Below are 27,387 nucleotides of genomic sequence, written 5' to 3'. Positions count from 1 at the left end.
TAACTTGATTTTCAGATCCCAAACTAAGATAATACTTTCCTTAAGATATACTTTTAAAATTTAAAATTGGAATCATACTTCTGAGGTGAAATAAGTACATAATTTACACTGAATATTTTATACACGTTACATTGCATATTCTCGTTACTATTAAATGTATATTTCATTATATATAAAACATATTTTAATATTATGTAGAAATGATTGAATAAGTATATTTAAATACATATAATCTACACATGGTAATGTTATGAACTGCTTCTTGTTTATTTTTCTCCAAACTACAAACAACCTTACCTGGGTCATACTGCCTTTTAAAAGAAACTCTTAGTTTCATGCAGCTTTGAGGAGCAAAATTAAACAAGCCCACCCTAACAGCTGTGGCTTATCAACCTGAAAGCACTGTGAAAATGATAAGTTTCCTCCGTGACATTTATGTTGACATTGCAATCAAATACACATTAAGAAATTCACAAATATAATCGCCATCCATTTAGACAGATTTAAAAGATAAGTAATGTAGATTATTCTATCTAAATTAGCCTGCTTCCCATTTGCTAGTAAAATGCTAGTTTGATCACTCCAACAAAAATATCACAGCAACCATAATACTACCCTCATATTAAATGATCAATTCTTGAATTTAATTTAAAAAAGAACTCCATTATCGACCCCAGTAGACCATGACCATACAACAAATTTGGTATCTAAATTAAAATTTTAAATATTCTCCTCAAGGATTAGTATTGTTGTGTAACTGTCAACTTAAAAACTTGAAAAGGTTAGCAGGGTAGCTTCATCCATTTGTGTTACTGCCCTAAAAAAAAATAGTGTCTTTTGAAGTTCAGAGACTCCAAAAAAGTCAAAACTTCCTTCAAACACCCATCCTAGATTCACAATCAGTTTCTCATTTTATCTTGTTCAGATTCAGATATAAATTGTATTTGATAGTAACACAATGAACAAACAGAAAAGGAGATTTGCACAGGTGAGAAAATCTGCTTGCTCTTTCTACAAGATCAGAGTTAATTAACATTATTTACTTTCAGAAAGGAAAAAAAAAATCAGTATTATGTGTAATGCAGTAGGATGTAGAGGCCTTAACCAGTGACCTAATAATGCTAGATACTGTACAAACGTAAAACAAAAAAGCAACATTTACTTCAAAGATTTAAAGCATAAGAAAAGTATAATTTCCAAGGGCTAGTACATACCTGATATAGATAATCCTCAAATACAAAGTAGTAGTCATCATTGCTTGCTGTCAGCTTTACATCCTACAATTAGAAATTACTGCAATTTAAAACTGAAAGACAGCATTTCCACTTGAGAGACTCCTGCAGGGTGACTCCTGCAGAATCTAAGCACAGCACGATGGTTAAGAACATGGTTTCAGCATCAATATAGTTTCCTCTCATCTATCAGATAAAGTCAGACTCAGATGTCATACTTCTAATTCCAAAACAACATCAGCTTAATTATAACTATATTCTGGACTCAGAACTCAGAAACCCAAAGTTCTTATTTTGACAATTTTTGTTTTAACTCAAGACCAGTCATTGCAATACAACACCTTCAAATTATCACCAACTCACAAAATATGTAATAGCAGTTTAAGGCTCAATCCTGTGTTCAAACAGCACTCTGTGTTTTTTTTCTTTGGCAGAGAGGAGGGAGGGGGGAGTTTTGCATATAGGACTAGGGTCCAAAATAAGAATTCACATTAACTAGTATTCCCACACTCTAGGTAGCCAAAGTTTTTTGAAGCAGGTGTTGCTTTGATCAGCAAATACACACTATTTAATATATTACTCACCTTGTAAATCAGGCTGTCCACTAAAAGGTCATGCTGAATCACATTTGACTTAAGCTGCTCATAATACAAAATATCCTAAAACAGAAAAAAAAAATCCTCTTTGGTCTGAAGTAAAATAAATGGTGAATTAAAGGAGAAAAAGTATAAGACAGGACCTATATTATTACCTATTAATTTTTTTTTTTAATATCCTCCTCCTGGTTGTCAAAGACTGTGTGTCATTGTTCATACTTTTCCTATATAAAAATTAATAACTGAGGCAGTAATATTTGACTTAATACAACATCTCTTGCTTAGTAATATACTTGATAACTCAAAAGAACTGAAAACAAGGGAAATAATTCAGACAAAGTAGTTATACCAAGAACTTCCAAAACCTTTGTGCTCGCACTCTCTCTGGAACCAGTTCCTCTTGAAACTTTAGAATCATTCTGGTTTCCCTATTTGGTACCTGCTATTTTTCTGCATTTCTGAATATGTTGGTTCTGTCAAGTATTGCTTAATATTAGCAAAGTTGCTATTAGCATGTAATTAGCACTGACCTAGGTTAGCACTGACTAGGTTAAGCATTTCAAACACAGAAAAAATCTGCCTAAATGATAGAAACTCCAAAGGATATTGCATAAGGAGTAGATTGAAAAAGAGCTCAAATTTTTCTCTTTTAATCTTAAATCACCTGATTATTCCTCAAAGGTTTGTGGAGCAAGCATAAGTGTAAACCAAGGAGGGAGTTTCTGATAAGAATAATCTTTGTGCTTTTGTCCATTTAATATTTAATCATGGTAAGCCCACTTGCACACCTAAGCCCTGGAATGAAATATAAAACCCAGAGTTAGCCACCTAAACTCCCAAGGTCTTAAACCTCCTTAAAATACAGAGTCAGAATCCTCCCTTGAGGGTAGGTGCCTACAAGCTCAGCCAGAAGGGATTCAAATGCGCTTCTTCTCTCCTAAAGCAGCATTCATGTCACCAGGATAAATGTAAAGCACATATGGAAATCAGAACTTGTGGTAGAGGTGATATCTTATTAGACCAACTAGATGTTTGCCAAAAAAATTCTTTCATTGCAAACTTTTGAGCACAAGCACCCATCTTGAGGCATTGGAGAAAATATTAGAAAAGTTTTCCTAGGTAGAAATTAAAGTTCATATTTCATAGGAGAGTTGAAGGTGTGGTAAAATCTCTTGGTTAGAACAGTTCATTTTATCCAGATTAGGCTCAGAGAAAAGTTGAAATAGTCTGTTTACCTCGAAGTTGTTCAGTGGTAAGCAAGATCTAGAGACATAAATTACAATAAAAGTAGCAATTGTACTATACATGAAACTTTTGAAAGACCTACCTAAAGCTCAGTTTTATCAGCACTATGCTAAAAAGAAAAAAAAAACTACTCTTCATTGGTTTCTCCACACAATCATTTGAAACGTAGATGTCAATAAACAAGTATACCTTTTCAGATGATGCTGAACAACACTACATTTTAAGACTTATTTTAAAATGCTGATATTATGGATCACAGAATTTTCTCAATAAATTAAACATGCTGAGGATACCTTTTGATCCAAGTTCAAATACTAAAGAATTAAACACTTCTGTAGTCAGCATAATCTGCAATCTTAAAATTGTGCCACAGGACAGTATATTTCCAGATTTTTTATATAGTATAAGGAAGCCCATCTTGTAAGTTACTGTATCCAGCAGAGAAATACAATTAGATGACCCAGAAGAATTTCATTAGTGTGGTGCGTACCTCAGGAACCTGGAAAGCCAGTAGTTCACATTAACATTTTATTTGCTGTTTACCTGTAGTTATCCAATTTGCTTATAACTATATTGGACTGGTCTCCTAATGATGGAAACTAGAACAACTGTATGCTAGAATGACCATTATGCCATTACTATTTTTTCCCATCCACAGCACCTTCAATGGATACCTTCTGCTAAGCTAACTGTCGTGACAACTCCAATACCTACTCTACACCACTTGCCCCCTTTATAATTAAAAAAGAAAGGGAAGACAACAATACAGGGACTGTGCCACATCAACAGCAGATCTTCGATGCTGGCCGCTCAACAATTAAACCTATGCTTGCAACATCGCCAGGTATAAGGGAACTAAGGCAACACTGATTTCCATAGGAAACAACTGATAAAGAAACAAAAAAACCAGCACCTTTTCTAAGGACCTTCCTAACTAGAACCCTTTCTGCTACTCAGGCTGCCTTCGCAGCAATTTCATCCACACCAGAACTCAAGGAGCACTGGTACACAACTTGCAGAGACGAGGAGAGGAGCAGGGAAGATGAACAGGAACTCTGGGGGTCACTACACTGTGCAATAAGGAGCATCAAGTTTCTCATCTCAGACGGCAACAACATCTCCCTCACATAAACACACCGTCATATTCACACTTGAGGTTTCCTGCTCAGGTTGAATCAGTGCAGATTCACCATATTGATAGGTCTACATTATTATGTATTACTGTTTACATTTTGTTGCAAAGCACAAAAAATAATTTTTGGATATTCTTAAATGTGAACATAAGCATGCTTACAAAGAGTTGCAACATACATTTATCAGTTAGGAAAGGGTTTTTTTTTTTTAAGTTAGCTACTTGGCCATATCTTTCTCAATCCAAAAAGTAGGACAATGTGGGAACATGCATGGCATTAATAAGCTGATGTAAATTATCTGGCGTATGTGCAGCTACCATTGAGAGAGGTGTTCTAAAAAAAATCTACTTAGCAAAATAATCGCTGTTTAAGAAACTGAAAAGGAGGGTTAAGGACCTCAGTATTGAAAAGTGTACGGCACAACAGTACGAAACTGTTTTTTCTCTGTTTTTCTCCAACACCACAGAGAAGCAATTACCTTCTACATAACTGAACACAGCACTTGGCCCTTAAGAATGTATGAGGACACCCAGACACCCAACATGCATGGCCATCTTCACTGACAAGTTTAAAATGAAATTTAGGGTGCCTATAGATATTTAGGGCCCCATTCTAACTCACAGTGCTTTACATGAGTTAGAACCCCCCAACCCAGCACATGTTCGCCCTGGACAGCAGGAGGGAGCGCTCCAGCAGCCTCCGAGACTGGCAAATTGCCCCTTCCCCCACCCCCACTCAGCTCCGGGGCTGCCAGCAGGGGAGGGACGGAGAGCAGCACAGAGCTGCTGGCTGGGCTTGGCCTGGCCAGATCTGGAGAGACGAGGTGGAATGACGCCCCTTTGCCTCATGGGCCTCCCTCACCTACCTTGGCTGGGGTACTGGGGGGGAGCTGAGCCAGGCTGGGCTAGTCCTGTGAAGCAAGGGGGGATCTATTCCCCGACCCAGGCCTCTTAGCAGCAGTGGCAGCAGCGGCCGGGTCAGCTTGGCCTGGCTGGAGCTGGAGCAGCAGGGAGGGGGGGGTGAAACAGAGCCCCCTCACCTCGTAAGACGGCCTGGCTCGGCTCTCCCCGTACTCCAGCCGGGGTAGCTGGGGGGGGAGGGCCCGCGAGGCGAGGGAGCTCCATTCCACTCCACTTCCCCTTTCCAGCTCTGGTCAGGCCAACCCAGCCAGCAGCCCTGTGCTGCTCCCTTCCCTTCCCTCCCCACACAAAATTAACCCTTGGGGGAACATAAGTTCCCTAAGGCACTCTAGCACCGTCATCTAATACTTCATTTAACAAGACTTAATTTTTTGTAAGACTGGCCATTTTAAAACTGCACCGCAGCCACGCAAGTGTGTTATGTCATGGCTGTAGCTCATTTTCATTTCCCGATCATGTGGAAAATGTAACTTGTTTAAGCACCCTTAAATTAAACTAAACCCTATCCAAGAGAAACTTAATGGTAGTTTTAGAGCCAGAAACAGCTTGTACAGATGTCATAGCTGGAAAAATAAAATTAATGACTTAAAATCCAAATATTATGCAAATCAGGAATAATCTGTAGGAGGTCACTGTAAATATTTTTGCGTAAGGAATAAAAAGAATCAATTGCTTGATACTATTCAAACACAGGTTTGAAACTACATCTAAAATTAAATCACTGTGAAATATAAATATTATAGTTTTTGTTTATAATGCTTTAAGGAATGTAGGCAGCTTTTTCCATCTTATAATTTTAAGATGATCATGGACTACAGATATTAAGCCCCAAAGAATGGCTAGATGTTTAAACATAATGAATCAACAGCAAAGAAAGAGAAACATATGGCCACAGTTTATTTGAATGAACAAGAACTAAATAATTTAAAGCACAAATATTTGAGTGGTAAAATATACAGAGACCATGTAAATATACAATTAGAAAAAGACACTTGAGAGTATATTCAGACAGCATTAGCTAGAGTTATATCAAGATATGGACTTTCCAATTTTTTTGACAGTATTTAAAATATAAAAACCAAACTTGGTGTTTTTGACTCAAAAACATAGCTGCTAAAAGGGTCTATGTAAAGACATATGCATCGTAACTGCAGCATGAGTTTTGTGAAATGCTTTAGTTAAAAAAAAAAACAAACAGTATCTCCATATATACTTATCTTTTTGTTCATAAGCAAACAAGACAACCACAGAGAAATGCTGGACATAGTCTCACGACCTGGACTCCATTCAGGAAGTATATCAGAGAAGCCGGGTTGATGAAGCACAGAGGAAAGCCTGTTCTTTACTTAACTTGTAGAAGTCGGAGAAGGATGAACTTTTAGGAGTCAGACAAAAGATGAGGTATGTTTTCTTCTTTTGGAAGAGGAAAGATTATATACACATTGAGGTTAGAGGTAGAGGAGGGAATGGCAGGTCAGAACACTGAAATGAGAGCTGGAGAAAGAGGTGGGGTTGAGAGAGAATAGGAAGGGGAGAACCTGAAACTGTGGAAATGCTAGAATCAGACACTCAGCCAAGTTATCAACTAGTTCACAAACCATAGTCAAGAATGAGTTTAAACAAGAGGCATAAAAACATATGACCAGACGCAGGGGTGGGCAAAATACAGCCTGTGGGCCAGATCTGGCCTGTGAGGCCATTCTATCTGGCCCTAAAAATTTAGAAAATTAATATTTCTCCGTCTTTGGCTCCTGTCAAAAATGACAGGAACCAAGGGCAGTAGGACCTGCCCAGCCCCACCCCTAACCGGAAGCCCCAGCAGGGACCATGTGGCGGTATCGTGCCAGAAACTCGGGCAATGAGGGGGAAGGCGCCCAGGAAAAAGCCCCTCCCCTGCCCTGTGGCTGGCACTCCCTGCTGCAGCCACTTGCAGCCTGCGTGGGGCTGTCCGGAGCAGACACAGGCAGCCCCAGGCAGGCTGCGAGCAGCTGCAGTGTGGGGCACTGGGCACGGAGCAGGCAAGGGGGCCACTTGTCCCTTGTACTCAGCACCAGCTTGTAACCCGCCCCCACAGCCAACCTAGACCCTGCACTGGCTGTGGGCTTGCCCATTAGGGCTGTGCACGGTGGTGGCAGCTGCAGCCCAGCCGCTTGACACACCAGGCAGTGTTTGCCACCAGCACCAGATGGTGCAGTCCCAAAGTGTGAGCCTGGAGCAGGTGTGGGACCCAAGTTGGCTGCAGGGGCAGGTTATAAGTTGGTGCTGAGTGCAGGAAAAGTGGCCCCGCCTGCCCCCCAGCCCATGCTCTGTGGCTGTCAGCAGCTACTCAGAACCTGGGCCAGCTGCAAACATATGCTGCCTTTCTGGCCCAGCCCCCACCTGTGCCTGCTCAGGACAGCCCCGCATAGGCTGTGAGCGGCTGCAGCAGGGAGCACCAGCCACAGGGCAGGGGAGGGGCTGCTTTTCCCCATGCTCAGCATCAGCTTATTCCCTGCTGTGGAGCAGGGTATTGGGGCTGCACACTGCCCCCTGCCTGTACCATGGGACTGGAGGGGCACTGGGAGTGAGTGGGTGCACAGGCCCACACCAGCATCCTGGGGCCAGCGCTGGCAGGGCCCAGGGCAGTGCGGCAGCAGTACAGGTTCCCAGCCAGCAGGGGCTCTATGGAGCCGAGCCAGCTCCCCACTTTTCCTGCTGGTGCAGCCCAGCCCGGCTGCACAGACCCCTGCCAGCCTTCGCCCTGCACTGGGCCCCACCAGCACTGGCCCTGAGACATTGGTCCCAAAATGATGACCAGGGGACGGGGCACCTGTCAAGGGGCACGGCTACCCATGCAGCCCTCGACAGCTTGCCAAAACTGGGTAGGCAGCCCTCCATGCAAAATAATTGCACGCCCCTGGTCTGAAGGTTGGATCTGGTCCACAGGACTCCCATGGGGACCAAGAATTCAGGGCAAGGGAGGTAGGGGTTGAGGGTGGAACCAGCTGCCAGAATACAGCAAATGGATACCTGCTGGGGAAACATGTCAGTGATGTGAGGTGAGCAACAACTGCATTAACCAGCACTGCTTGCCCTACTGCCACATTGACCCCTAGATCCAGGCCATGAGGAGGAGTTAAGTTGATGTCTCTACTTTAAACAATCATTGTGTGACCAACACTGGCAAGAAAAAAAAAATGAGGCCACTTACCATAATTCTGAAGCAAACCTTATTTTAGAAGGGGAGTCTGAAGCAACTCCGCTGCTGCGTGCCACTTATCTGAGGCAGCACAGTGCCTCTGCCCCACAGCCTCCAGCCCCAGCTGGACAAGTGGCAGCAAGGCAGAGTCCCAACTCCCAGTGCCTTTCACCTCACCACAGGGGGAGCAGCCAGACAAGCTGTGAATTCTTCCGCAGCTGCCCATAGTCCCTGCTCCTAGCACCGCCAGAGTATAGCCTGGCACTGCCCACTTTGCCACAGGGGGAGCAGCTAGATGAGCCGCAGCTTCTCCCATGGCTGTCCATAGCCCCCCAGAGTGCAGCTGCTACAGAGAAATTAACAAGCAAAACAAGAGAACATCTGTCCAAACTTCCTTGGACACTTCCTTTAACAAAGGAGCCAATACTCATGAGAAGACTCCAGCCAAGAACCCTTCAAAAATTCCAACCAAGAGCCCTTCTAAAGTCCAGCAAAGTCACCTCAAAAAAATCCTTCCAAATCAATATGATTGCTATTTACATTATAAATACATTAATGTAGCTATATTACTTGTCTGTAATTGATTGAGTATAAAATTCTGGATTATTTTTGGTGAAAATAGGGTACCGGGCCTTGGTTCAACCAATCCCCCTTTTATAACCTTGTTTCCTATGGGAAAATTGGTTCCGAGCTGCAACATTTTGACTTAAGATGCAGTTTTCAGGAACCAATTGTGTTGCAAGTCTGAGGACTTCCTGTAGTGGAAAGGCAGACTAACCCATTTGGGTGTCAAGTACCTCTTCCAAGTGTAAAGATACCATCACAACCCTTAGGAACTCAAGGAAATATGACAGAGAACAAGCATACAATCCTGGCTTGCTTATAATCAGTGGCATACTCCTACCAACTTCAGTGCAGTTAGGATTTCATTCTTGGAGATCAGAAATCTAGAGAGAGGGCTCAATGAAATTCCCAAGTGTTTGAAGAGTGAAGCAAACAAGAAAACAATGACTGTGGTTAGAAATAATAGGCCAATAACGACCCATGTGTAGTGCAGATGTTGATAGTTTAAAAATGGTATTTAAAGGTTTGATTTTTGGGAATTGGCTTATGGCTGCATGTATATGCATTAGAATGGTTCAGGATGGGCAACAAGGTATAATTGATTTTTAAGAGCCTGGGTCACACATGCACAGGTTCACAGCCCTGGAAGCAGACAGATGGCTAATACAACAAGGCCAACAGATATACACACACAGTCTAAGAAAAAGGAGATATGTACCATACTGTTGCATAACACAAGATAAATGTGGCACCAGCTAGCAAGGCTCCAGAGGGAGTGGGGTACGAGTCCCAGTTTTGGGGGAACAGACCAAATTAGGAGGAGAGCTGGAAAGACCAAATCAGCATGTGTGAATGTGATGAGCTACCTGGACATATGACAACCACAGAGAGAAAACAACCAGCAATAGCCACAAATGAAGAGTCATCAAGAGTCATCAGGAGGTAAGGAGAATGTGGGCTTCGGCATCCCACCACCAGGCTGCTGACACTAGGAGAAAGTCTCAGAGTGAAGCCTGCATCCTGGCCTGATGTACTTTGACCTGATGACAGCCCTAGGATTTGATAGATCTACAAAATTGCTTGATTGTTTGTATTGTTTCTTTTTTGTTATCACTCTGTATCAATAAATTTGCCCAATGTTTAAGTCTCAAGACTATGTACAGTATTTCAAAACAATCAAGGTGTTGCAATCAGTACTCTGAATCAGAGAAAAGTCCAACTGTAAAGGACCTCCAGATGTCACCTAGTCCAAGCCCTCCACCACAGGCAGGATCATCCCTATCTAAACCATGTTATGCAAACCTATCATCAGTGTTTCACATTTTCAGTTTTATTTATTTTTTTTTAATACAGGAATTTTTCAGGGTTTCTTTTCCAAACAAAAACCAGGTTGAAATTGGGATAAAAGAAAGAAAAGAAAAAAAAATTGGTTTAAAACAGGGAAAATAATAATACGTTCCCATGGCAGGAAGGGAGGGAGAGAATAACGCTGAAACTATGGAAGGGGTGGAGGAAGGGGCGTGGCACAGTCCATTGGCCACTCCCAGGGCTGCAGCAGGGAGCAGAGCGGAGGGAATGTCAGTGGGTGCAGGGCAGGGGGAGGCACAGATCTTGCTTCTACGTGCACCCCGGGAGAGCTGCAGGTTGGGGGCTGTGCCAGGCTATTCCCAGGGGCCATGTGCCCCCGAATCTGTGCGCAAGATGAGAGAAAGCTGCTGCTGCAGGCTGGTGCCAGTGGTGGCACTGGGCTCTTCCTGGTGCTCGGGACGTGCGGCAGCCTGCTCTCATCCAGTGTGCAGATCCGGGGGGGGGGGGGGCACGCACCCCATGGGAAGAGCCCAGCAAGTAGAACCCAGAGACAAGTCAGGTCAGGAAGTCAGGTCAATCCCAGAAATCTAGGAACAAGCCAGGTCATGAAGCCAGGAGATCAGGCAGACAATGAAATCAGAAAGCAAGCCAGATTGAGATGTTTGGCAATCTAGCTGAGAGCAAAATCAGAGCAGAAGCCAAAAGGAACAGCAAAACAGTTTCTGCAAGGGTTTATACGGCAGAAGTAGAGAATCAGCTGATCCTGACCAGCTACTCTGGTGACAGGAAGCAGGCAGTAAGTTTGGCCCTGTTGAAGGCTCTTGGCCAATCCACACAACAGCTACAGGGTGGCAGACCAGGATGTTGGCCCCAGGTTCAAGTGTGTGGCCTGACAGAGCTGACCTGGCAACTGGTAGAATAGTAGTGCTGCTGATGACATCATACTGCACCACAATTGGCATGTGAATGATTTTTTTAAAACTATTTATTAGCTTCCCAACTCTAGATTTCAAGGCCAACATATATTAATTTAAAGATGAAGCAGCATGGTAATTTTGATCATGAATAAATTGCAGTTAAAGATAGCCTTTGAAAGGAATCCTTCATGGTGCCTAAACAGAAAGCTGTGAAAATAAAATAAGCTAAATTGAAGTTTCGCCTAAATAAATTATCAGGTATTTTTCAGCCTTAAGCATGACATACCCCTTTAATACAACTTTTATATGCTTTTTATTTGTTTAAACTCAAAAATATTAATAATGCCAGCTTAAAAATAGAAAAAGGAAACTTTTGAGATATATTCTGGAAAAGAATATCTTTTCTTAATTTAGTCATTTTATCCAAGATTCAAAACTAAAGAAAAGAACACTTTAAAATGTTCTTTGAGAAAAGAGAATCTAATGAAAAATTGTATTAAATGTCTAAGACTGAATATGTATATTATTAAACACTAAATTAATTTTTTTTTAAAAAAAATCACTGTAATGGATTAAAACCATTAAATTAAAAAATCATTAAACTTCTAAATTAAGAAATAAAACATAGGTCCAGCTTACTTTGTAAAAAACACTAATTCATTGTCATATCATATTTTACCTTAACTTGTTCTATAACATCTTTGATTCAGGTTTTTCTAAGAACTTAGCAAACATTAAATTCAACATTTAACACTAAACAATATACACATATTTCAGGCTTGATCCTGCAACCATAAGAGTATCCCTTCTACTAATACTCCTTCATTTTTTTTTATATAGCTTGTATCAGGGGTTGTCAGCTGGGGGTACGCGTACCCCTAGATGTACTTAGAAAGGTCGTAGGGGGTACATGTGGGCGGGCGGGCAGGGACGGAGAGCACCCCAGAGCACAGCAGCAGCATCCTCCCCGGTGTGTTCCCACACTTTACCTCTTACCTGGGGGAGAGGGAAGAGGAAGACATGTGCGCTGGGCGCCGCTGGCCCCACACAGCAGACCGCATCGCTTCCCTACCCCCCACCTCAGCTCGCTCTCCTGATTGGCCGCAGCCCTCAGCCAATAGCTGATGGCAAGGAGGTGCCATGGGCAGTGAGGGTCTGAATGGAAGGTGCGGGGCAGTGTGTTTCTGTACCCACTCCCAGGAGCAGGACTGGGGGCAGGGGGGAATCTCAATCCAATTGTCCTACCTCTGAAGAGCATGTCCCAAACATTAGAGATCACGGAGTAGAACTCTCACAATCCTGTTGGCACAGTTCCACTCTGTATACATTATCTGCAAGAGCAGGGACTGATGTCCAGGTTCTGATCCCCCAGAGGAGTACCCTCACTATCAGGGGAAAGTCATTCTTGCTCAGTTCTCAGCAATTGATACAAACTAGAAAAATGTTAAAAAGGAAGACTCACTGAGGAGTGCCTTACAGTCATTTCTCAAGTGAGGGAAACCAAGTCAGGAAGTCTCTCACTATGAGGTTGATTAAGCATTACCTAGAGAGGTTGTAGAATCTCCATCCCTGGAGATTTAAGAGCAGATTAGGCAGATACTTATCTGGGATGGTTTAGTCAGGAATGATCCTGCCTTGAGCAGGGGACTGGAGCAGATGACCTATTTTCCTATAATCCTAAACTGAGGAGATAGTCCTAAGGGTAGAACTGGCACTTTTCTGGGCTGGAAGCCTAAGGAATGGAGACAGTGATTGGGTAAGCAAGGAAAATAGGACTGGGACAAAGAGAAAAGGCTAGAGACAGATTGGAGAGTATAGAGAAGATGAAGTAATGTTTTTTAGGTAACCAAAAATCTGAATCTGTTAGAACATTCCCTTCTAGAGTGTGGAACTGCAGGTTCCTGAGAGATTCTCCATTCCTCTCCTGTTAAGAAACATTTCACTAACAAATGGTATGACTCTTTCCTCACTAGTATGGTACACAGGTGATGCCATACTAATTTCTATTACTCTGCCACCTGCTCTGGTGGCAAAGAAATAGGTATGTATCTAAGGTTTCAACTCGGCTGATTATGCATATAGATGAGTCCACAATGTAGAGTTTCTTGTTTCAATTGACAATTCTAAAAAATATATAAATATTCCTGTAATTTTTTATGCAAAAGCAATCAAGTTGCTTAAAACTAAACATTTTCATAGGTGGTCTTAATTGGATTAGTGCCCCATTTTCTAGGCACTAGCCTTTAAAGTACATGGTCTGATTTGTAGAAATACTTAAAGACTCACAAGTCAACTGAACGCATTGCACATGGTGCTTGGAATATATACAGTAATACATAATACTAAGGATTAAAAAAATCAGATACTAGGTATTTCAAATTGGGAATGCAATTCCTAACTAGTGAGTGCTTGGCTTGGTGACCTTAAAATTCTTCTAAATATTTTTGCATGTTAATACCTACAATAAATGAACACTAGTAAAGAGTTAAATTCCAGATAATTAACTTAAATACTCCTTAAAACAATTCTGGAGCAGAGAGCTTTCAGTTTATTATACTGTGCCATCATGTAATCACACTGCAAGTAACATCTTGTACTTTATAGTAGATTAGATTTATACCTGAGTTTTACTTGAACAAAATCTCTTCAACTACAGTATTTTGATGCTTACACACACACACCAGTATCATTCTAGTAGCTATCTGTTATCCCTCTAACAGTGGAAATTTACAGTCCTGTGTAGTATCGTTACAGGTTTATTCAGCTGTAAACAGAACGCATTAAAGGAGAAAAAGTGTGCAACCATGCAATTCAATGCTCGAGAATGAGAAAGCGTTAGATAAACCACAAAAGACTGAAATATACATAGATTGCTGTTTTATAATCTGCTGCTATGATTTAACAATTGTATAGTTTTACCAAAAACCTCATTTCGTTTTTGTAAAACACATGCCAATTGGTAGGCACAGAAATGTAGTATAACATGAATGTTTCTTGCTGTAGAAATTCCTGGATTATGACAGGCAGTTCAGGGATGGATCCAGGAAGTGCAGTGGTGCAGTCACATCTGCCTCCCCCCAACTCTTTACTTCCTGGCCTGGGAGCAACATTTCTATGCAGGCATCAGTGAGGGAGTCAACTGACCTCACAGGTCATTATAATGTACCAGATTCCTTCTAAACCAGGGATGGGCAATTATCTGGACCACATAGAGAATCATGGGCAGGGTCAGCAACCTCCCACCCCTCTGTAACAACACACCAAAACTCCCTATGGGTTTGTGGGCAGGTGTGAGCAGTGTTCAAGAGTGGAGTGGGAGGGGCAGGAGAGATTCGGATCACATATGCCTGCCTCTTGGGGGGTGGGGCATGTGCATGCATATATATTGATCTATATACAGATACATATATAGATGTGTGTGCGGAGTGGCGGGAGCTGCCTGGGTGCTAGGTCCTGGAAGCCTACTGTGGGTGATAGGAGGGAGGGGGTCATGTGCAGCAGAGATGCCCTGGACAGTACATGGCACTCCCCACAAAGTCTAGCTCCACCCACTCAAGCCAGGGCATCCTACACTGCACTCCTGCCAGTGCCTGCAGCCTGGCTGGATGCTTCCCTACATCCCTTGCCTCCAGTTCCAGAATCTGGAACGAGAGCCCCATGCTCCTGCACTGAGTGGTACAGCACAATGTGGCAGGAGCAATAGGAGGAGGTGGTGCTGGAGGCAGGGGATGCTGAGCAGCACCCAGCTGGCTGCAGGAATTCTGGGAACACTAACTGGAAGCTGCTCATGCTCCTGCCCCAGAAAAACAGGGCTCCAGCTCCCTGGAAGGTGGCTGGAAGCTGAAACTGGAACCCCAGCACTGGAGCAGGAGCCACTCAGCTGAAGCTGCTCACCTGCCCACCCACAATGGTGTGGTGCAGCACTGCAGCAGGGGCAGGAGCAGCTTCCCCATGAGGCTGCAGCTGGCCAGGTGCTACTCTACATCCCCTGCCTCCAGCAGCAGCATCTCCTCTTGCTCCTGCTGCACTGTGGCTGCACTGCTCCAGACAGATGCACAGGGCTCCACCTGAAGAGATTTGGCTGCTTTCCACTGGAGGTGGCCAGGAGCTGAAGCTGGACCTTCATGCACTGCGGAAGGAGCCACCTGCCTGAAACAGCTTGCCTGGTGTAGTGTGGTGTGATGCAGCACAGCAGGGGCAAGATCAAGAGCAGGAGCTGCCACTGGAACTGCACCAGGAACAGCGCTGCATGCTGGCCAAGGCCCGGGCCAGCAGGAGCTGCCCTGGCACAAGCAGGCAGGCATGGCCCCACGTGGAGAGCCACAGGGGCAGCCGCAGGCTGGATCCAGTCACCTGGCAGGCTGGATCTGGCCCACTGGCCCCCTCTGTTCTAACCTCTTCATTCCACAGGTATTAATGACCCTCTCCACTTTTTTCATGGTCTTAAGGTTCCTCTAACCAAGCCATTTATTTCTTCTGCAATTCTGCTGTCTGTTAGGTGATCCTGATAAACTAGGTTCTCCTACTTCACAGCCCTGCAGACATTTTTTAACTCTGCCTAAAAACATTAACTCAGGTGTAAAAACATTAACTTAAGTGAACATCAACTCTGGTTTGCAAATAACTTTCAGTGAAACAGCAGATGCACTTTCAAGATGATCAAGAAAAATTGATATTGTTTTATAAAATGGATGTACATTTAATTTTAATGACTACAGAACTAAAGCAACAACTTTTTTTGAGTATTTTTGCTTAATTCATTGTGTTTTTTAACACAGAATGCATGAAATAGCAAATAAATGCACACTTCAATAAATTTATATTTGTTTTTGCTTTGCTCTTAAACTGAATGGTAGCCTTTGATTCCTAGCATACTAGTAAGGCTTCTAGTTTCTTTTTACCTGGAGAAAAATGTGCATTGTGCTAGAAAAATAAATAAATCCTGGATCTACCCATGAAGCAGTTATATAAAGTGCTAATCAACAATGGCATTTAAAAAGTTTATGGAAACTGAATTTGTAACACTGTCCTGTTGTGCTCACTCATCAGCTTTTGTTTGTGTTGCTCTTTGTGCTGCCCGGGGGGGTTCTGCCGTCGTGGAGGGAAGGACTGGGCTGCCCCCTCAGCTCAGGGCCTGCCAGCAACTCACTTCCTGGCTGCAGGAGAGGCAAGCAGGCTCCAGGAGTTTAAATAAATAAATAAATAAAATAATCAGGCCCCTCACCCCTTTTTTTTTCCTTCAGTACAGCCTGCCTATATGAGCTGCTGCTGGGTTGTACAGCCCCTGAGCTGGCCCGGTGCTTCCTTCTAATGGCGGCACCCCTGGGATCACCCAGGGAGGGTGTGCTAGTGGGTGGATACCGCCTGGGGGGACGCCACTGCCATAGAGGGAAGGTCCAGGATCCCCCATAGCTCAGGGGCCACTTGGCCTATTGGCAGCTTGCCCCCCGGCTGCAGAAGAGGCAGGTAGGCTCCAGTACCCTGTGCACCATCCCTGCTGTCTTCCCGCCACCTGGGATCACCCAGGAACGGGCTGGCCTGACCCTGGGGCAGCACGGCAAGGGGGCAGCTAGGTGTGCGGGTGGCAAGAAAAGACAGTGGGCACTGTGCGCAGGGCACGGGAAGCCTGCCAAGCTCAAGCTTCCCTGAGCACATCTGGGCTTTCAGCACCATATGCACCATTGCAATTTATGTAGCAAACTAAAATACATTGGATGGGTTTTACCTGGCTACATAACAAGGTCATTTAAAGTGAAATATGCCACCACAGGTGTAAACAGTGACGATATTAAAATGGTGCAAAGGGCAATTAAGCCACTTGAAAGGCCAATTTTGTCACATGTACAAGCACCTGTGGATCAAATTATAAAAATCTATGATTTCAGGTCTCAAAGTCACACTCACAAACCCTGGTGAGTAGAAAGGGTGGCAGCTATTACACAACTACACAAAAATACATGTTATACACAAAATAACCTCAAGAAAGCTATTTAATTAGACAATTGTAGAAAAGAATGATTTGTAATGTACACAGCTTAACATGAAGGCTAGTGACAGACATTACACATAAACCGGTTAAGGGATCAGAAACTGGTTTAAACCTGTAACAGAACATAAGTTCAGTGCACATAAACCAGTTTCAAAATGGCTGAAACTGGTTTAAGATAAACCTGGTTAAATGTAATATCAGACTTAACTGATTTGTGTCAAACTAGTTTATGCAATGTCTGTCCCAGACCCCTTCCCGGTTTACCTTAAACCAGAGTCCCCCAGCATCCCAGATGCTTTGCAGTCCTGGGCTGGGGTGTCTGCTCCAGAGAACAGGCTGGGCCCGGCCCTCTACTCCCTAGCCAGAGCTCTGGGGAGACTGCAGGCACAGCAGGGTCTGCCTGGTTTCCCTCACTGCTCAAGCAAGGATTCCCCTCTCCCCCACAGCACAGACCCCAGCCAGCATGAAAAGGGTGTGTGTGTGTGTGTGTGTGTGTGTGTGTGTGTGTGTGTGTGTGTGTGTGTGTGTGTCCGTCCGTCCGTCCGTCCAATTTCACTGGGACAGGACAAAGGCAGACAGGACAGCATCCACTTAGGCATTTCTGGAGCTAATCAACAGGTCAGCTGGTAATGTCCTGCCATTCCTTCCTTGGAAAAAGCTGTTTAACAAGAGCTTGAACTACTAAGAGAGGCTTTTGTTTTGCTGATAGGCTGATAAACACTATGGTTTTTATCAGCGCCCCTGCTGGTTTGCAGCCCTGTCAGGTTTGCAGACAGGGAGAAGGGAGATTCAAAATCTTAGTATCATCAAAAAATGTTTGCATAGCATGCGCTGGCTTTGCCTCAGAGTGCTAGCCCAGGGCAGTGACTAGGGAAAAAGCCTGAGATGGTGCAGGCCAGAGTGGGGGTTTAAACCCCTCCCTTATCAGACCATCCTGCGGAGCCTGGCCACACACCCCAGACCACATTCAGCACATTCAGTGGAAGGAAAGGGAAGGCTGCATATGCCTACATTTCTGGAATGAAAAGGAATGTCTATTCATCTTCAAATTCGTTCAAGCTTTGCAGGTTAACTTAACCTGCAAAGACTGAATCAATTCAGGCTCAAGCTTTTTGAATGTCTGTCCCTAGCCCGGACATGTAAGAGGAACACTCAAGCAATCTTTCTTTTTCACCAATTTGATCACTTCAATCCTGTCTTCAAATTGTCATTGGCTACCCTCTCCTTCATTGCAACTTTAACCTTTAAGACCTGCATAATTCTATTTTTACTTGTCCTTTTTCCCTGGTGCTGTCAACACCCTTTGCACTCCATTCCATTAGTGTTCCTTGTCTGATCCACCTTTTTTTTTTTAAAATATAATCAGCAGCATCTCCTATACTGCCATCTGTATGCATATGACCCCCTGGAACCCAGTCAGAGTCTCAGTTCTCTCCAGTTTTCAAGAAACTCTTAGGCCCCTGACAAACATTATATTTGTCAAACATTACAGGTACTGCAAGACAAACTGTAACAGTAGTGAAACCAAAATTCTTCCATACCAATGACAGTGAAACAAGTTACCCTGTGTATACATTGCCAGGTGCTCTCCTTACTCAAGGACAGGCAAGTATTTTGGGTGGAGGGCTGCTTAATAAGCTTTGGTGAACTGTTGAGGGCCACATGAATAGTCCTACCGTTTGACAGTTGCCCCACCCTCTTGTTGCCATCTTGGGACTGGAAGTCCCACCCCTAATCCCTGACCTTTGCCACTGAAAGTTCCTCCTTTTGGCTCCCCAGAAATACTTTTGGGGATGGGTTGCCATCTTAGAACCAGGAAAAAAAAACAAATCATACACTAAAAGTTATGCATAATGCATGTTGGGGGGGCTGTGTATATGTGGGGGGTTGTGAGGGAAGGGTGTGGGTGCATCAGGGAGGCTGGGGTGGTGGCAGCTGCAGGTGGCATGTTTAGGGCACAGGCGTCCAGTGAGGTGCAACAACAGGCAACACTGAAGAATTCAACAAGAGGTGCAACCTCTGCCGGACTGTCTGTATCACTGGTGCTCCCTGCCACTCATGCACAGCCCCAGAGCTGGACAGCACGTGGGTGTGAGGAAGAGTGGGGAGGAGGCCCCTCCACCTTCCCCCCATGGCACGCAGCCCCGGCAGGCAACCGCCACCGTCCCTCACGGTGCCCATCTGTGCTCCACACTGCCGCTACCCTCTGGATGGGCCCAGCCCCATGCTCTGTGCTGCCACCTCCCCCCGTTGCTTCCCTACCTGCTGCCTGGAGCCAGCAGGAGACGGGGAAAGTGAAGAAGGTCCTTGGGGGGTGCAGCAGTCCCGCACAGAAGCTGCATGCTGGCTGGCTGGGCCCTTCCACCCGTGACGGTGGGAGCAAGGCAGTAGGGTATGTTTGGAGCTGTGTGTACACGTGGGTCCCTCACTCCCACCCTTGTGTGTGGAAGGGCTGGGCAGGAATAATTTGTTGGTGGGTGCCCTGGGCTGGATGGTACCCAAGTGCTTGGCAGGCTGGATCCAGCCCACAGGCCATATTTTGCTTGTCCCTGCTCTAAATTATACCAGTAGATTGTGACTACCTTAGACGAGAGACCAGTCTTTCCAGAATGTTTAAAAGAACTCAACAATTTGTGAAAGCTGTTAGAAAGAACCAAGCAAAACAAAAAGAAACAAAGCCCAGCTTTTGACGAAAATAACAGCATAGCTTTCAAAAGTGATAGCAAAGTAACTCACTCCTCTTCAAAAAAGTAACATTTTAAACTGTGTCCAATGAGTTTCTGGTAACTTGTTTTTCTAGGGAAGCAGTTTTCAGTTTTTCATTTGATATTTAAATAGAAAAATTAAACTTTACAATTTACTTTTTTCATAATTGCTTTTACCTTCATTCCTCAAAACAAATTATCTGACCTTTAAGTCAGTAATTTTACTTTGCATATTAAAAAAACCCCATGTCTTTAAGACATGAAATCCTCAAGATATATAAAGATGTGCAATGAAGCCAACAAAATGTATTTCATATTTCTAACCTGTTTGTCATCATAAAGAGAAAAACCTTTGAGATTTCAACTGTCCTGATCATTTAAAATAACTTAAATCCAGCATCGAGCATCACGAATAAACTTATAGTATATTTTCGTTACTACTTCGGCAGTGCTTTTGATTTTTTAAAAATTAATCTATTACTATAAACAAATGCCTGATAATGTTTATTTTTTATAAATAGTATAAGAAGATTTCTATCACTAGGCCACACAACACTTAATCAAATCTCTTTGTCAAAACTGTCTCTTAGAATTAGGATTCCAGAGCTAATGCAAAACTCTCAGTGCCTGGAAAGAGATAAATGTCTAGATTTTCCTTACAATCAGAAAGATCCAAACAATATATAGTGACCTTTTAAATAGTCAGTTACCAATGCCCCTACATTATAATGGAATCATTATCTTCAAAGAGAGACACATGCTGCATTAACACCTATATGTAAAGTCATATACAACAGCACAGCTAGCTAAACGGGAGGACACCAGCCACAGTGATATCTGCCTGGCCACTGCTGCTGGCAGAAGCAGGACAACCACTGAAGATGCCCAGCGCACCACCCTTACCCATGGCATAGAAGTGCCCAGGTATACCTCTGAAATCATAAATATACATAGATTTTGTGATAACACTAAAACTCCCTGACCCAAAGAGTTTACAAGCTAAGTTTTTCCCAGGGGTTGATGATTACGTACATGCTTAACTTTATGTAGTGCAAATAGCCCTATAGACTTCAATGTAACTATTCACATGGCATAAGATTAAAGTACATGCATAACTCTCCTGGAATCAGAGCCTAAGTTAAATTGAACAAACATAGGAAAAGCCATGAAAATTAACTCAGAGACTAGTGCATATCCTATTACTCCCTTTTTGTATTTTAAATAAAAAATATATACAATGTCCAGTATATAAATAAATGTATTAATTCATAATTATATGTGCATATTGGGGACAGGTGGAACAGTGAGGAAAGAGTTAAGGGCCACCATCTTGTCAAATGATTTAGCAGTAGTTTAAATGAAAGGGTGAGTTGTCTTTCCAAAGAGGGGTGTGACAGAACATCCCTTTGGGTGTTTGTCGCTTTAAGGGCTGGAGCAGGAAGCTGCCAGGTGGCTGATGAAAACAGCCATTTTGGAGGGCAACCATTTTGGTGAGCTGTTATAAGGGCAGAGCAGGGTAAAATCAGTCAAGAGGGAGTAACGTTGCCTGGCAGAGCTCCTGCTCCAGGAATATCTCAGAAGTAAGGGTGAGGCTATGGGGAAGGAAGTGGCTTCTTTGGTCCTGGGCATAACCTAAAAGTGCACCCTGCCAGGATAGGGAGGCCTGGTGGGACTGCCGGTGGTGCAGCAGCCCCACTTAAATACCAAGACTGATCACCTACCCAATATAATGCGGGTCAGGGCACCTAAACCCCAGTCCCCACCTTTGGCTGGGTCACTAGGAGAGTTGGGGGGGAGGCAAGCACACTTTGTGAAGCACCTGAGCCTGTAGGGGTGCAAGATCCCAGGCCCTGAGAGTGGCCAGGCAGAGTAGTGGAGCCAGTTAAACTCAGAGAGGAGCGGCTGAGTCCCAAGGGAGTGTTCAACACTAGGCCTCAGTAGGAGGGGTGGTGTGTTTGTCCAAGGGGGAAGGAGTAAGGAATGGCTTAATGAGGGGCTAGAGCTGAGAAAGCCTGGAGTGAGGCGAATCAGCGGTCACCGCCCATATGAGTGTTAGAAATATTATTAAAAATGCATTATCAATAGCAGATTTAGAAAAAAAAAAAACACAGCTGCTACCCATCCTTGTCTCCTTAATGGGAGAGGGAAGGGGGGGGGTGGAAATTGAAGGGAAAAGCCACCAAAAGGCCCTTTGTACTAAGGCATCACTCCCTCTCTGTCCTGCAAATTTACTATCTCTTTGTCACACTAAATCACACTTTCTTTCATGACCCCACATTCCTAAGGCTAAGATAAGAGCAAATGCCATTTTTTGCCTTCAGGATGAACCTTGAGTAACCTTGAGTCCCATCCACGCACGCGTTATAACCTAATGCATATTAAGCCTACCCGCCCCGCATACTTAAGTAGTTAATTGTAATGCACATGGGACGTATGAAGCGACATGTTTACATATATGTTTGTATGAACCGGAAATGAGTTGTAAAAATTCCTCCTTCTGCACACGTGGTCAGGAGAGAGGGGATAAAAGCCTGCTAATGATTATGCTCGGGGGCAGAGGGATTTGATCTTTTGTCTTCTCCCTCTGACCCTATTTGCAAATATATACCTTTTGTATTGCTAATAAAGTGTGTCTGAAGCTGAAAGTTTTTTTCCACCTCCCGAGAAACGAACCACGATCTTTTTTAATTCAACAATTGGCGCCCAACGTGGGGCTTCTCGAGGACTACCCCGGAATTCAGTGACAGAGCACCTCCAGTACCAGGGATTTGTGCACACCGAGCCGACTTTGGACTCACCCTGGTATTTGAGGTTTAAGTCCAAATATCCGGGAAGTTAAAGGAAGTATCCTATGTAAATTCTGAGTTTCTGGAGAGGCAGACACACTTTGGAATTTGGATCGAGATCTCTGGGGTATCTGAGTGAGTATACGAATTCCCTTTGCCTAATCTGGTGTACGGATCTAAAACAAAGGATGTGTAAGTTTGCTGAAATTCTAGGCTTAGCTCTCATTGTAAATCATCTGTTGTTGAGATCTTTTTGGTATTTGGTGTGCATTGGGCGCATTTTTGTGGGCAAATGGGTACGAGTAGCTCTCGTGTAGAAAACAATATTGATACCCCTCTAAAAGTCTTATTACGTCATTTTAATAAATTTGCAAGGCCGGCCGATTATGGAATAAAAATGAAAAAAGATGATTTAATTAAGTTTTGTCAACTCGAGTGGCCAACATTTGGGGTCCACTGGACCCCGAAAGGATCCTTTGTGCTAAAAGAAGTGATAGCTATCCATGAAATTCTTATGCAAAATGGGTATTGGAATCAGTTTCCTTATATTGATTGTTGGTTGTGGGTGGTTCAAAATCAGCCACCTTGGATTAAGAATTACTTAGCAAAGTCTCATGTGATGCTTGTTAAGAAAAAGGCTCGGGGGGGGCCGCCTGTACTTCCTGAGTCTAATGAGGGGGGAGATTCTGAATTGGCTGAGTACCGGACCCGTGCTCCGGTTGCCCTGTCGGGTAGCGAAGATGAGTCAGACGCCTCCTCGGCATCCAGTCCTTCTGCACCACCGCCCCCTCCCTTAGAGAGACCACCACCGACGTACCAATGCATACCTAATGAGTTAGAGCGTGAGCCTCAGCCAAGTGCCTCATCTGAATCAGGAAATAAGGGTTATTATTTGCGCAAGCCTGTAGAGTCACAGCCGGTGTTGAACTGTCCGATGCGAGAGGTTATTGGGGAAGGAGGCACTGCAACTTTCGTCTACACCCCATTTAGCACTTCAGATTTATTTAACTGGAAAAATCAGAGCCCCTCTTTTCGTGAAGACCCTGAAAAGATGAGGGATTTGTTTCGATCTATTGGGCAGACTCATCGACCCACTTGGGCTGATGTCCAGATGATGCTCCAGACCCTCCTAACCCCGGAGGAGAGGAGATTAGTGTTAGGTACAGCAGAGCGTATTGCGGCAGCCAGAGTTGAGTCAGAGGGTGCTGCTGGTCGTACTCTGCGTGATACCTACCCGGTAGAAGAGCCGGGATGGGACAATCATACTGCAGAGGGCAGAGAGCTGAGTGCACGGTATTTGGGAATTATAGTGGAAGCAATGGGAAAGGCAGTGCCTCGGATTACCAATCTGTCTAAATTGTATGAGGTGAGACAGGGAAAAGAGGAGGATCCCTCAGCTTTCCTTGGGAGGCTGTATGAGGCGTTTCGCAGGTTTTCGGATCTGGATCCAGAAGCCCCAGATAACCAGCGCATGGTAAATCTTATGTTTATTGGTCAATCTGCTGCTGATATCCGTAAGAAGTTACAGAAAACTGAGGGAGGTGCTGGGAAACCGATTTCAGAGCTGGTGGAAATTGCATATAAGGTGTATGGGAATCGTGAGCAAGTGCAGGAGCGCAAGGAGGATAAAAAGGCTCAGCGACAGATGGCAGCACTAGCAGCTGCTATAACTGGAGGGAACCCTGGAAAGGCTGGGATACAGAAGAGGAAGGGAGAAAGAGTGGGAGCAGATGTTTGTGCTTATTGCAAGGAGAAAGGACACTGGAAGAGGGAATGCCCGAAGTTGAAGGAGAAGAGAGAGGGGGAACCGAGAGGTCACCTCATGCGGGCAGAAGATAAGGGTGAGGATTCAGAATGAAGGGGACAGGGATCTAAGACCACTACCCTTCGGGTTGGAGCCCGAGAAGATCCCATGGTAACCATTAGGGTTGGTGGCAAAAACTTTGAAGCCTTGGTGGATACTGGGGCTACATTTTCAATGATTCCAGAAAAAAACCCCTGTGCAGGAACTAGTGAACAGCATGTACTTGTAGAAGGGATTGAGGGAATGCAAACTCGACTCCCTGTTTGTAAACCACTCCTCACCAAGGTGGGAGACCATTTGCTCGAGCACTCCTTTGTGTATTCTCCAAGTTGCCCGGTTGCACTCCTTGGGCGGGACTTACTCACAAAATTGCAAGCTGAGATCTTTTTCAGAGACGATCAGATGGTGGTCCAGCTACCTGTCAAGCAGAGCTCGAACTATCAGATGGCTCTCCTGGAGGACCGACGCCCTGCAGTAAGTCCAGAAGATCACATGATTGGAGTAGACCCCTCGGTATGGGCTGATGGAACCCCTGCGCGAGCTAAGTTCGTCTCCCCGGTAAGGATCGTACTCAAGGATGGGGAGGGGCCCGTTCGGGTAAAGCAGTACCCACTCAGCCGAGCGGCCAGAGCTGGACTCAAGCCGTTAATAGAGAAATACAAGAGGTACGGATGGCTAGTGGAAGGGTCTTCACCCTATAACACCCCCATTCTTGGAGTGCCAAAGGCAGATGGGGTCTCATACAGACTGGTCCAAGACTTACGGGCAGTAAATAAGAAGGTCCTTTCAGACCATCCTGTAGTCCCGAACCCTCACACGATTTTGACACAAGTACCGGGGGAAGCTGAAATATTTTCAGTGCTAGATTTGAAAGATGCTTTCTTCTCTATTCCTCTTCACTGAGAGAGTCAAAAATTGTTTGCTTTTGAATGGGAGGATCCAGATACTTTCCATAAAGCCCAACTCATGTGGACAGTTCTTCCACAAGGATTTATAGCAGCCCCCCATATTTTCGGGCTTGCCCTTCAGAAGGACTTGGGGGAATGGAAGGGATCACACCCTGCAGTGACTCTCCTCCAGTATGTGGATGACCTAGCTAGTTGCAAGCCCAAACTTGCAGCTCTGCGAGGAAGCCACCAGGTCACTCCTAAACACTCTGGGAAAAAAAGGATATAAAGTCTCTAGAGAGAAAGCCCAAATATGTCAGCCTGAAGTCACATTTTTGGGATATAAGCTCTCAAAAGGAGTCAGAGCCCTGAGTGCAGATCGCATACAGGCGATTCAAGGTCTAACCCCACCTAAGTCACCCAAGGAGCTGCGAGCATTCCTAGGGCTAACTGGGTTCTGTCGACTATGGATACCAGATTATCAAACTACTAGAGGCACTCCACCAGCCTAAAGAGGTAGCAGTCATTCATGTGCGGGCCCATGGGAAGGCTGCTGAGAAAAAGCATAAGCTTGGAAATGCAAAGGCTGATGCAGCAGCAAAGGAAGCTGCATTTATTGGGGGAGAAGCGGAAGAGGTATCCAAGCAGGCTATGTCCCATGCCATATGGCCATACGTTCAGGATTTAGTCCCACAGTATTCCCCTGAAGAAGATAAATTTGCACAGAAAGCTTGTGCAGAAAAGAACTCCCAGGGGTGGTGGATAGTACCAGGAGGGAAAGTCATGATACCCAGGCCATTGCTTCGGGAGGTGCTGCAACAGCTCCATGCAAGAACCCATATGGGAGGTTTGGCCATGGGTGATCTAATGATCCGCCAAGCAGTAGCCCCAGGCTATATGTAGAAGCTCAGCGCATTGCTACCAGGTGCATTACATGCCAGAAAGTAAACCCTCGAAGGAAACCCCCTGTGCCAATGGGAGGTAGACCCTGGGCGGCGTACCCTCGACAGGCATGGCAGATTGATTTTGCCGAGCTCCCACGATCCGGACATCACGGGTTTTTACTTGTCATGGTAGACCAGCTCTCTGGTTGGGTCGAGGCTTGGCCCACCAGGACTGCCACTGCAGCTGCAGTAGTGAAGTATTTGTTACAGGAGATCATTCCCCGGTATTCCCTGCCTGAGTCCATCGAGTCGGATCAAGGACAACACTTTGTGGGAAGAGTGGTTCAAGAAGTCGCACAAGCTCTCAAGGTTACTTGGAAACTACACACACCATGGAGACCACAGAGTTCAGGACAAGTGGAACGCATGAATAGGACTTTAAAGACTTTGCTCACCAAAATCTGTATTGAAACACGCCTTAAGTGGCCTCAAGCATTGCCGCTAGCTCTTACTTGCATTCGAAACACTCCCCGACGGGGCCTCAAATTGACCCCATATGAAATTATGTTTGGCAAGCCACCTCGAGTCTTACCACCTGGGATGCGAGAAAATGTAACTTTTGAATTAGGTAATAGTGAACTTCATACATATGTTATTGCCTTGCAGTCTGTCTTGTTTTCTCTCCACAGGTATGCAGCCTCCTTTCAGCGTCTGCCTTTAGATGTACCGGTACATGACTTCTCCCCGGGAGACTGGGTCTTGGTGCAGCGGTGGAAAAAGGAGCCTTTGACTGAGAGGTGGAGTGGCCCTTTCCAGGTACTTCTAACAACCCACACCGCTGTAAAGATTACTGGCCATGATCGTTGGATACACCATACTTGTGTGAAACGACATCCACAAGCGTCAGAGGACAACATCTCCCAAGACGAACTCACTCCGGAAGCTGAGTCGTCTTCGGAACAAGAAGCCAGCAAGTGGAGCTGTGAACCTACTGGTGATCTCCAAGTGCGCCTGAGACGGCTTAATCAAAGCTCAGAAAATTAGACAAGAAAGTAAAAGGGAAAATATGGTGGGAATCTTAATGTGCCTTGTTGTTATCTGCATAATGAAAGAAGCAGAATTGAGCAGCCTTAACCGCTGGCTCACACCCTCGCTTTCCCAAATTGCTCCCCCAGGGACAAATTTGTATGTTGATATGATGGAAAGAATTGCAGGTACTTTTAATCTTACCAACTGCTG

The 27,387-nt window shown here is 44.6% G+C and overlaps 1 protein-coding gene across 3 annotated transcripts in view; it reads right to left on the bottom strand.

Moving 5' to 3' along the window:
* Positions 1-27,387, bottom strand: part of TBC1D19 (TBC1 domain family member 19) — a 113,554-nt gene that overhangs the window by 25,691 nt on the left and 60,476 nt on the right. For all 3 annotated transcript variants that reach the window (XM_090035728.1, XM_090035729.1, XM_090035727.1), the window contains exons 12-13: positions 1,817-1,891; positions 1,215-1,277 (exon numbers count right to left, since the gene is read on the bottom strand). In XM_090035728.1, coding sequence (XP_089891854.1) covers positions 1,215-1,277; positions 1,817-1,891 — 138 coding nt within the window. The remainder of the gene's footprint in view (positions 1-1,214; positions 1,278-1,816; positions 1,892-27,387) is intronic.

Source organism: Crocodylus siamensis, chromosome 2 (assembly GCF_052110815.1).
Source record: "Crocodylus siamensis isolate JL-2025a chromosome 2, ASM5211081v1, whole genome shotgun sequence".
NCBI classification, from domain to species: Eukaryota; Metazoa; Chordata; order Crocodylia; family Crocodylidae; genus Crocodylus; species Crocodylus siamensis.
This window is presented reverse-complemented; position numbering and strand designations above follow the sequence as displayed.